We start from the raw sequence: 12,026 nt of genomic DNA, 5'->3' as shown, positions 1-12,026 counted from the left end.
TCATATCTGGCCATAAGATGAATCATGATAAAAAAAAAAAAAAAATAAAAATAAAAATAAAAAAAAAAGAGCTTTTTTATTTATAAGAATCAATCAATTAATATAATGTATATATTTCCTTATAACTCACTCTGTTTTTTATTGTTTGTCCCATTTGGAACCTTAAGAGAACCCGTCAAAAATGGAAATAACAATTTATCGATTTTTTGCACTTCAAAACATAGTCATGTGGGATCTTGTTACATTCATCTCGGTTTTTAGTTTTTAAATACGTATTAACTGTTTTTTTTTTTCTAATTATGTTAGTTTCTAAAATATTACCACAATAATGCTTTAGAAGGAAATTCGGACAATTAAGATATAAATAAAGTACACATTAGTCACCATATTTGCATTATTCCAAAAATAAAAAAAATAAAAAAATAAAAAAAAAATACATGGGAGAATAATATCAAATCATGTAAAATACAACTAATATTACCATGTGAAGGGATATTAACCCCTATGCATTATTATGGTAGAGGCTAATTATTAATGAAATTTTTCTTCCCCTTGGGAAAAAACAAAAAAACAAAAACTATGCATTTACGAAATTTCATATAAGACCATACAAGAAGGCCTCTAAACTTTGAAATTACGTTTGAAAGGTTGTAAGGAAGACACTGAAGCTGTATTAGTAATTATGTAATATCGAAGTTGTAGTAACAGTTGGGCGAAAAACACCTTTAATATACAAACGCACGCATCACGTGCATTTAAGATAAAGGAAAATATCCATATAACTATAATGGTACTATTAATATAATTCCTCCATTAATTTTTATTTGTCCCCATTTAGAATCTTCAATTTTAGGAGAGAAACTTTAGATATAGAGTATGAACAATTTTTAATAAATATAAAAACAAACATATTCATGTGGAATCTTGTTAGATTAATCTTAGCACAAAATTTATAAATATAAAAAATTTATTTGAAGGGATTGATATTCAAATATGTGCATCATAACCTATGAAAAAAAAAAATGGGACAAATAAAAAGGTAAGGAGGGAATATTATTTGACATTTAGTATACCTATTAAATTAGTGGAACTTATTAGAGCTATTAGACATGGTTGGACCGATTGGAAGGAAATACACACATCTATATAGAACCCACCCATTATTGTTGCTACTTTGAAACTAAACTTGATTTCGCTATGTAATTTGAACAGAAAACTTAAGAAGATAGGTTTAAGAACACATTAACACATGCTTAGTTATATAGGAACTCCAAGACTTTGTGCTACTAAAATTAACTTGTAGGAAATGGAGTAAAAATAAATGCAACATAAATATGAAGTGATATGAACACCACATGCATAAAATAAATAAATAGTTAATAACTTACAGACATAATTCCTGCTTCATTGACAAGATTTCGGATATCAGCCCCAGAATAGCCAACGGTGCGAAAGACAAGCTGTGGAATGAAATTAAATCAGAGGTATACTAGTACCCACAATTTAGACAGCTAGGCAATGAAATAATACCACAGGTTAAAATGATATATAGATCTTTTTTGTAGGATAAAAATAAGTATAAGTAGTTTAAAGTGGTACTCCCTATGTTCTTTATTTTATCTTCGTATTTATTATTCATATAACATGAAGTACTAAGTTGAAAGTGGGTCCCTTTTTTTTACTTTTAACATAGGACAAAGAAATTTGTTGAGAAACATTGATATTATAATAGGAAAAATAGAAATATATAATCCCACCCCACGAATATTCCAAAACAATCCCACCTTTGACATGGATCTTCTTTTAAAGATCCATGACCCGTTGGCAACCGGTTAACTTAAGTTATATGCCACGTGTCGATTTTCAATGGGGTTTTCTTTTCAATAATTAAAAAAAATAGTTTTGTTTTAAAAAAAATCAAGCCACCCATTCCCCACCCCTGCGCCACCTCTGGCTTGAACAACCACTGCTTCCCCTCCACATCCACATCCTCGCCTTCCCTCACAACCCCAACCCCGTCTCTTTCTTCCACTTAGCCATGAACTAATGTCATATGGGTTCAATCAGATCAGAGCAGCGAAAAAGGGAAAAGGGGAGGATGAGGTGGGGGTTGGGGGTTGGGGGTGATGTTTTCCGGTTTTGAAGGTGGGTGTTTCGGGGTTGGTGTTTTTGGTGGAGAATAGGGTTGTCTGTGTGGGCAGGGGAGTTTTCGGGGATAGGGGTAGGGTTATGGGTCTCCGGATAGTTAGGTGGTTTTCCAGCGTCGGAAGGGGTTTTTTCGGGATCAGGGTTGGGATTTCGAGGTTGTTATTAAGAGTTTTTGTGGCGTGGCAGGGGATTTCGTGCTGGTTGGGGGGAGGTTTTGGGATTAGTGGTTGAGCTACTGGTTCAGGGGTTTTGGGGTTAGATGTGATTCCATTTCAGGCGGCAGTGGGTGGAGCTGTGGTGGTTATTGTGGTAGGTAGCCATGGAAGGGGGTTGGGAGGTAGAAGGAAAGAGATTAAAAAACACACACACACACATTTTAACCTGTTTAAGTGATTGTAGGTTACATGGATCTTTAAAAGAAGATCCATGTCAAAGGTGGGATTGTTTTGGGAATACCAAGCAAAGGAGGGATTATTTATTTCCTTTTTTTTAATTATAATATAGTTTGATGTAGAACATTTGGTGGGCTAAGAAGCTATGTTACTCGGACTCTTCATTTCACCTCACGTATCGGTGTCGGACCCTCGACATTCGGACATGGGTATGACGCCCAGACACTTCACTTTTAGTTCAAAATCATGGAATTTTTTCACAAAATAGCCGAGTCGGACGCTTGGACACGTACCCATGTTGGACATGGGTACCCGAGTCCAAGTAACATAGCTAAGAAATGATAAAAGTGGAAATATTCTTTACTATAAAAGGAATAAAGCAAAAGTAAGAATATTAAAAAAAAATAAAAAATAAAAAAAAGAACTCATCAAAACGAAATAAAAAAAAATTTAAAACTGAGTATAATGGATACGACAAACCACAAAGGTAACTTTCAGATTCACCACAATAAAATTTGCATAAAAAAACTAACATCAAACGCAATATATTTGCCACATCCTTTGCATAATCCCAACAAAGCTAGTTCACATTTGAAAAGTTACACCCGTTATCTGAAACAGCTTAGCATTATTAACATCACAAAATGAATTCAGCTTGTAAAATCAACAAATTTCACTATTGGTTGTTGAAGCTTGCTTGATACTTAACTGACTCATCCTGGTCGTAACGAATGAATCTCATAAATTCACTTACCTTTCCAAAGTCAACATCTTCAGCCAGCTGCTTCCCTGAACTATGCACCCCAAAGATTTGCACACGCTGCTTTGCATCGGGCAATCCAATGTACAAACGACGGTCTATTCGTCCAGCACGAACAAATTCTATGTCTAATTCATCTGGCCTGTTAGTTGCGCAGATGAAAATAACTGCTTGTCTAAGAGAGAACCGGTCAACCCCAGTCTTCACTTTGCTGCAAAACATAAAACAAATAGTTACATACATTATGTGTAATCCCCCGTATTTTTTAAATATTTTATAAATGGAATTTTATTTTATTTATAATATTTATTTGTTATTTTCCGGAATTTAATTTCAAAAGTTTCAAATTATTAATCTGGGTCGAAAATTATTTGAACAAATTATTTTATGCACCTTTATTCTACAATTTATGTCCAATCAAACAAGCCTAACCCATTTGTTTACTTAATTGACCCATTATTTTTATGAGACCCAATCTTTCTATTTACCCTACAATTATCTCCTATAAATACCCCATGAATCTCCAAAAATTTCCCACACAAAAAGGTTAGTCTTATTTTCTCCTTTGTTTTATTAATCTGTATAATTATAATTATTGATTTATGGGTTTTGATTTTATTGTTTGAAATTAATTTAATTAGTATCAAATTATATTTTGATGATTAAATTTGATAATTTCATAAGTGTCATAATTTTCAGATTTTGTAAATTTTATAACCTAGGGTTTTTAATTATTGAAAATCATGATTTTAGGGTTTTTATGAACAATTGAGTTAGGGCTTTTAAAGTAATGATGTTTTGAAATTTTGGTGATTATAACTAATGATTAGTTTAACTTAATTCCACATTATTTTGAACATATAAATTCGTGTTTTAATATTCAAATTTCCGTTCATTAATATTAATCCCGTTTTAATCCCGATCAGGTTCTGAACTCATCCGATTTTAACAAAAAAGTAGTGTTTTCCATGTGGAATCAACGTTTTAAGAAAGACTCACTACCTTGGATAGAGAGCACCACCCTCTCGTGGCCAAATTCAGCTTCTAAATATGATTTTCGGACAGTTTTTTATTTTAACGAAGTTTTTTTTATACTTAAAATATTATCCTTGAGATTGATTAATAAAATTAATTATGTTTAAAGTTAATTAAGCATAAATATATGTTTTTATTGAAGTTTTAAGTGCTGGAATTAGTTTCTAAGTACTACTTTTGATGTTTTATAAAAAGGGCTTAATCACCCATTAAAAAGGGAGATTATTAGGGGTTTCAAAATAATTTTAAGATTTTTATTAAACTTTAAACTTGCTGTAATTTCATGTATAAAAGTGTATTTTAAGGTTTTTATGAAGAAAATTTAAAGAACTATATATAAGCCTTTAATTTTAACTAAAGGGAAGGTTTTAAAGTGTTGTTTGATTTTGATTTTGAAGGTTTTAAAGTAAGTCAGTATTGCTGTAAATTTGATTGATTGGGTATTGATTGAGATGTTATTATTTGGTTTAGGAGAGGAGTTTATTGAAGGTGATTTCTAGTTAGTAAAGTGGCATACTAATTCGTTTGTTCAAGGTACGTACAAGTTACGAAACCTTGCTTTTAGGTGCATGTTTAAGAACGGATCGAGAACTTAGTATCATGTATAGGGATGACTGAGTTAAATTGTTTGGTTATACATTGTGAATTTCGTATAACGTGCACTATTTTATATTACAAGAATTATTTGTGCTCTAATTATGCAAGGTGCGCTTAGAGGCAAAGGTATGTGATTTGTGGAATGATTTATTTATTACTCATTCATGATTATTGAAATAGGATGAGTAACGGAAGAATTCAAGTCTTATAAGACGAGGTTAAGGTTTTGGGGTGCCTTATGCACTCAAGGTGTTTATACACCGAGGTAGTTAAAGGAATAAATAATAAATGTTGTTTGTCACTAAAATCAAGAATTGAAATTGGAAAGTTGTTTTACTTGATTGAATTGATATTGGATTGATTGTATTGTTTGCATATGAGTCATCACCAAGTCTAAACCTGAAATCACGTAAAGTGCAAGATGGATGAGCAATAAAACTCTAGATTGGTGCACTTCTGGAGTAATGACAATCAAGGGGTACACGGGGTATTAGCCGTGTACTTTTATCGAGGCCGTCTGATCTACGAGTCTCCTATTTCAAATATTTTTCAAAACTAGGAGTTAGGTGAGATCTCATACTAATTACGGTCACGGAGTCGCGCCCGTGGTCGTTGGAAAGGAGGCATGGGGTTTTTCTTTTATTGATGTTCCAAATGGAACATGGGTTGGACAACCTTGTTTATTGTTAAATCCAATTAAATAAATAAATGAGTTAGTTAATATCAACTAGTGAAGTCTGTGATTTAATGATGCTTATTTGAGTCATGTGTTGAGTCTGTGATTTAATGATGCTTATGCTTGATTATAAGTAGCATGATAGGTATTTCTTAATTTATTTCGCAGCTTGTATGTACTCAGCTTTGCTGATTGTGTGTTTTTGTGTGTGTCTTTCTTTGGTCATGGCCTTCGCCTTTCAATGACCCTGTGACGATCCAATTTTTACACTTGTAATATTGGGGAGCAGATTAACCACAGGTTGTTACATACGCAGCATTCGCATCAGGGTTGTGGGATTTTGAGTAGAGAGTTTGTTATTATTCGCAGTTTATTTCTTTTCATAAGTTTGAATTTATTTAAACTCTGGTTTTATTTATTTACTACTTTTGTGGGGTTTTGAATAAGGGTCTTAATGGTTCCATCTTGTATCACTTAATTTGGTTTTATTTGTTGGTTTTGAAACTTATTTATAACTGAGTTAGTTTTTCCGCTGCTAATTTCTTATAAAGGCTTAACGTTTGAACACGTGGCGGTAGCACGCCAGTAGTTCGCTTGAGTAGTTCTCTTGAATATTGTTCAGGGTCCTCACAGGTTTAAAGAGAGAATTATTGGGGTGTTACATTATGAATAAAACAAGACATATTCCAAGTGCTGCTGCTAATTTTAAAATCTCATCTAATCAGCAAAAAAGAATTACAATTAACTACTCCCTCCGTCCCCGAAAGAACGACCTTTTTGGGTTGATTTCGCGGGTATTAAGAAAGTTAAATAAAAAGAAGAAAAAGTATTTTGGAAAGATAAATTTACATGGGGTTTGTAAAAAAGTAGAGAGAGAAAATAATAAAAGTACATGAAAAAACAAAATTTTATATGGGGAAGCTAATTTTGCACAAATATTGTTGTAAATTGGTGGGTATCTTAATGCAAATGGATCGATCATATTGGGACTAAAATTAGGCCAAAAGGGTCGAATTTTTGGGGACGGAGTATTTATTGGAGTTGATGCATTCATAATATTTCAACTGCCAGAACCAAATCGAAACCTTCATGAAGAAAAATGAGCCCACACGAAGTTGTTCAAAACCATGAATCTGCCTCACATACAAATTACCCAAGTTTTAATGTTATGGTGTTACCTACGTCTCTAACCCATGGATGTTGGGTACTATGTCCATGCAGAACCTTGGCAGAGGCCTACTTAAGTTTCCTAGCTATAAGAAATCATGTGCAGTCGTGCAGAGCGTACAAGCAACGAGCTGTAGGAAGTTTAACAGTATCACGAAAAGTCAAAAACCATCAGTGGGGTAATTGTGTAATTCACCTGGATACCCCGAAGTGGTCCTCACATATTCTAGGAAGAGGAGAGGCACCAAAGCAAGTGGCAACGGTCTCACAGCAGGACCAGAGCAGTCAAAACAACAACAGACCACACTCAAGAGAACCACTGACCTGGCAGCAGCAGAGAATGAGCAAATGACAGCAGCGCCAGAAGACAAATGAAGCAGGCACTAGAATCATCTTTGGGATGTGGGATGTAAATATATAAAAGGAAGAGAGCACTGAGATAGGCAGGCAATTTGTGAGTGAATTTTAGTAGAGGCTGGTAGCCTAAAGTTACCCTAGGAGATTTGTGGGCTAAACCCACTATTTGTAAGAAACCTTTTGGCTTGAACTTGAATAAAAAAAAAATCTGTCTTTCTTCCCCAAATTGGCTTGTGTGTGTTAGATTATTTGTATCTGGCTTGAATCTATTACATATTGACAATCATAAACCTTCACACCAAACTTAATTTCCATTAGCACTTTAGCCAGCAAGGGTTATCCTTTTAGTCAGACTATTATTTTACATCAACGGACATCCATATTTATTTTCGCCTTGATGTATACAAATTGGAGACACTAGTAAAATATCCGCTAGACAGCCAGAATCTCACTTTTGCCAACTAGTGAATGGACACACTCAAAGTCACAAATTCAGCAGACAGCTTATTGTCTTTACACCAAATTTAATATTCTTTAGCACTTTAGCAAACTAGTGACTAATAAGAGAGTGTTGAACATTCTGGCCATACAAATGTCAGACGACTCGGACCGAGAGAAACCAACAAAAAGCATCAATGTGGTAGTTGAGAAAGGAAATGGACAACTAGAAAATAATGAGCCTTTGGCCCAATAGACAATATTTTTCTTGCTAGTAACACTGGAAGGACGCAACTCGAAGAAAATCTTACTAATTAAGCTTGGAAATAGCCTACTTGAGAATGCAGTTGAGTTCACGACTAAGATGTCAATAAGGGGGTATTTCTACCAGATGATGCAAAAACTAGGTTGTCATACTGTTTCTATACACAAGTTTATTCGAAATTAGTTGTTTATTAAGCTGAGCTGTTTGGGAGAGTATAATTACAAACTCGGGAATTGTATAGAGCACAATATTTATAACCATGTTGGACATCATACGTTTCAACCAATGATGTATCACAGACCGATGAAAACCTGCTCAGGTACTCAAAGCACACTCAAGTATCAATTGATAAGTTGGATCAATTGTTGAAGGGAGAAGTAACATTTAAAGTGGGAGTGGAGGACTTTTACACATAGGTGGGGGAAAGGACTTTTACAAATCAAAGATATTAACAGTCAAACCCATGTTTAAATATAGCAAGTGTGTTGCTTAGAAAAAAAAAAATGAGTAAACTAACGCACTAATGAAAGTCTCATCTACATTATATTGACTCTCTTGCCCGTACCCATTAGGAACACTCAAAGATGCAAATCTTGCACAAGACTAGCACTCGTTTGGCCAATAGATAAGAGAATGTCCCACATTACAATCAAAGTCGGATGATGACAAATGTTGCTTCTAATATAGTATTGATTATTATAGATAAGATTAAATTAAAATACTATTACATCAAATTTTATAAGAAATGTAAAATTTTTACTTTATTATCTCAAAATCTATAACAATATAAAACTACAGCACCCCGCAGCCCAAATAAGCTACTACAAGAGTTTTTCTTCAATCTAAATAAATTTGGGACTTAGTTGCATATACATTGAGAAAATAGGGATGCTTAGGACACTCAATGAATTTTGCTAGACACTCGGATTTGAGATGGGGAACAAGGATTTGTAGTCCTCCACTTTACCACTCGGCAATGCCGCCAAAACGATACAAAATACACTATACTTAAGTAGTCCCTTTAGGGGGTATATTACTGCACTTCTTTTTTTATTTGTTGGACTAGAATCGATATTCAAAATCATTCCATTCAAAATATTTAAATTCTATTGAAGTGTCGGATTCCTAAATTCTCATAGGGATCTCCTGTTCTAGAGCTTGTTATATAATTTTTACTGATTCCAAAAAAAAAAAAAAAAAAAAAGCTAATGAATCTCCTTTTTTCCATTGGACTTCCCAATCAAATTTGTCAGACTCATAACATTCATAATGATCAACTTTATGAAGGTCCCATTGTATCCCGGAAGATTGCGGATTATCCATGTAATATACAAAGAGAAATCCTTAAAATATGATCTTTCACCCCCACTATAAGGCAACATACATAAGGGTTTTATTTAAAAGGGGAAATAAAGGAAAGGGAAAGAAAAAATAAGTACCCTGATGCTCATAAGTGTTGTTTCGTTGGCCTTTTTCCGGTTCTTTTCATTTTAAGCTCCTTCCAAACTCCTCAAAACTTATTCCCTCGCCCCCTTCCACCGAATACTTGATTAACTTGGAAGCCTCGATCTTTCCTCCCCCCCACCCCACACACACTAAATAAGTCCCAAGATGCTCATAAATGTTGTTGGGTTGGCCTTTTTCGGTCTTTTTCATTTTAAGCACTTTCCAAACTCCTCCAAACTTATTTCCTCGCCCCCGTCCCCCAATAAAGTCCAACATTCAACATAATTGACTTGGAATCCTTCATCTTTCTTCCCCCCCCCCCCCCAATAAAGTCAAACATTCAACATAACTTACCCAACATCATGTTCTCCATGCCTCAACCAACCTAAGCACACATGGCCATAAAGCACTAATAGTCTAATACTAACATCTCCTTCACAAACTTCCTTATCACCACTACCGATCCAAAAACATACACCTATCCATTTTAATCAATTACACCACCAACTACAACCTTTTCTCTACCTTAGATCAACCACCACAACCACCTTCCTGTGATGGATCCGGTGAACCGTGTTCTCGAGTCTACACTAGGAGAGCAGGAAGGCACCAAGAACAACAAAGGGCAGCAACACCAGCAACACCTTAGAGCATTTCGAGATTTGAAGACTCCAATTAAGTAGAAGACAAAGTTAATTAAGAAGAGAAGAAGGAAAGAAAGCAGCTCTACTTCTATTATGTTTTAATGGTTTTTCCATTTGTGTTTAAGTAAGTCACATGTAAACCTTAAAGTCAGCTTTGACCTCTAGTAATCTTGTATAAGTAAAATAGTTTAGTCATTGTAGAAGGCATCTTGAAATTTGTAAGGCAAAAACAAGAGAGTGGCTACGTAAAGTGGCTTGGAGATTTATAGCCTCAGGCTACTAAACTATCCTTTGTAATCCTTTGACTAATTAAATGAAAAATCAGCCCTTCTTCCATTAATTGAATCACTTCAGTCCAAATTCATTGTAATTAAATACAGTCTATTACAACTTGGTATCATAGCGGTCGATCATGGCGAACAGACGCGGTGGACGAGAAACTCAAGGAGGTTGAGTCATGGCTGAAGTCCATTGACCACAGGACGCTTCCATTGGTCGAGCAGTGGCTGAAGCGGTGAGCCAAGCCATGGCTGACACCCAGAACAACATCACCGAACACTACACGTTTTTTTTTAAGCGGAGCGAAAACGGAAGGAGGAAGACAGAGTCAGACTCGAAGGGCGGGTCGACTGCTTCCGAAAAGACCATGAGGTTCAGGCCACTTGGCGGCGAAGGAGCGGGAGAAGTTGAGAGAGGAGATGGGCGCCGCCCTGGCCTCGGCCACACAACCCCGACCTCAGCCACCTCCGCCACCTCCCCCATTGCAACCGACCATTCCAGGAGGTTAACAGCAAAAATCATAGCGAAAACGAGGTGAGAACTCCTAGAGAGATTTGGCATGCCTGAATGGAAGAGGAGAGAACCCAGAGGGTGGCTCGACGGTGAATAGTTTGATGGTGGTGGAGATAACCGTTGGAAGCACAAAAAGCTTGAGATGCCGACATTTGAGGGAAAGGATCCTAAGAATTGGGTGATGCGCGCGAGGATGTATTTCGATTTTTATTGGTTGTCGGAGGAGGACAAGGTGTCGGCCGCCGTGGTTGCGATGGACGGGGCCGCTTTACAGTGGTTTCATTGGGAAAATAAGAGGAGGCCGTTCGGAGGATGGGTGGATCTCAAGGACCGATTGTTGAGGGAGTTCCGACCTTCGAACGACGGCAGCCTCCATGAACAATTTTGGCCGTCGAACAAACGACGACGGTGGAGGAATACCGCCTGAAATTCATCGAACTCGCTTTTCCCCACGAGGATATTCCGGAAAGCTTAATGCTAGGACAATTCGTGAATGGGCTGAAGGATGAGATTAAGGCCAAATTGAGGTTGTTGAGTCTTGGGAGTTTGGAGAAAGCAATGGACTTAGCAGGAAGGATTAAATGGCGGAAAGAGTGTGGGCCTTGGAAAGCTGGACCAAGCAATTTTTGGCCTAGCCCGGTCGCAATCAGTGGGTCGAAGCAGCAAGGGCCTCATACAATCGTATGGGCTGCCAAATGGGGGTTCTAGTTTGAGTTGGGCAAGGGCCCCTGAGTCCCAAGGATCTGCTAGTGTGGGTCTACCCACTCCAACCCAGCAACCCCAAAGATCGAGCACAGGTCCGAGAAGGCTCACGGAGAGTGAATTGCTAGACAAACGAACCAAGGGACTTTGTTTCCGTTGTGACGAACGTTGGGGCGTGGGACACCGGTGTAAACGGAAAGGAATTGAGTGTGTTATTGGTCGAGAATGAAGAAGAGGAGGAGTTTGAGGAAGGAGGAGATGTTGAGCTCGAATTAAAAGATGATGAGCCTTCTGTAGGAGTCTCACTTTGCTCGGTGGTTAGCATTTTAAACCCAAAGACGATGAAATTGTTAGGAAAGGTGAAGGGGCGGGCCATAGTGGTGATGATTGATCCAAGAGCAACCCATAACTTTATCTCGATGGCGGTGGTGGAAGCAATGAAAATTCCCATAACGGAGGGGGACGAGTTCGGAGTATCCTTAGGTAATGGGGATACCGTGAAAGGAAAAGGGGTGTGTTAAGCGGTGAAAGTATGGTTGGAAGGTGGTATAACCGTGGTGGAAGACTTTCTACCACTTGGGCTAGGCAATGCCGATGTGATACTCGG

At 36.8% G+C, this 12,026-nt stretch overlaps 1 protein-coding gene across 1 annotated transcript in view; it reads right to left on the bottom strand.

The window, feature by feature from the left end:
* Nucleotides 1-12,026, bottom strand: part of LOC145641852 (ATP-dependent zinc metalloprotease FTSH 12, chloroplastic-like) — a 35,081-nt gene that overhangs the window by 9,836 nt on the left and 13,219 nt on the right. Inside the window, exons 10-11 of the mRNA XM_081692844.1 lie at nucleotides 3,295-3,511; nucleotides 1,389-1,460 (exon numbers count right to left, since the gene is read on the bottom strand). Coding sequence (XP_081548970.1) covers nucleotides 1,389-1,460; nucleotides 3,295-3,511 — 289 coding nt within the window. The remainder of the gene's footprint in view (nucleotides 1-1,388; nucleotides 1,461-3,294; nucleotides 3,512-12,026) is intronic.

Source organism: Chenopodium album, chromosome 8, assembly GCF_948465745.1.
Source record: "Chenopodium album chromosome 8, dcCheAlbu1.1, whole genome shotgun sequence".
Lineage (NCBI taxonomy): Eukaryota > Viridiplantae > Streptophyta > Magnoliopsida > Caryophyllales > Amaranthaceae > Chenopodium > Chenopodium album.
The sequence above is the reverse complement of the archived record's forward strand: the minus strand, read 5'-3'. Positions and strand labels throughout refer to the sequence as shown.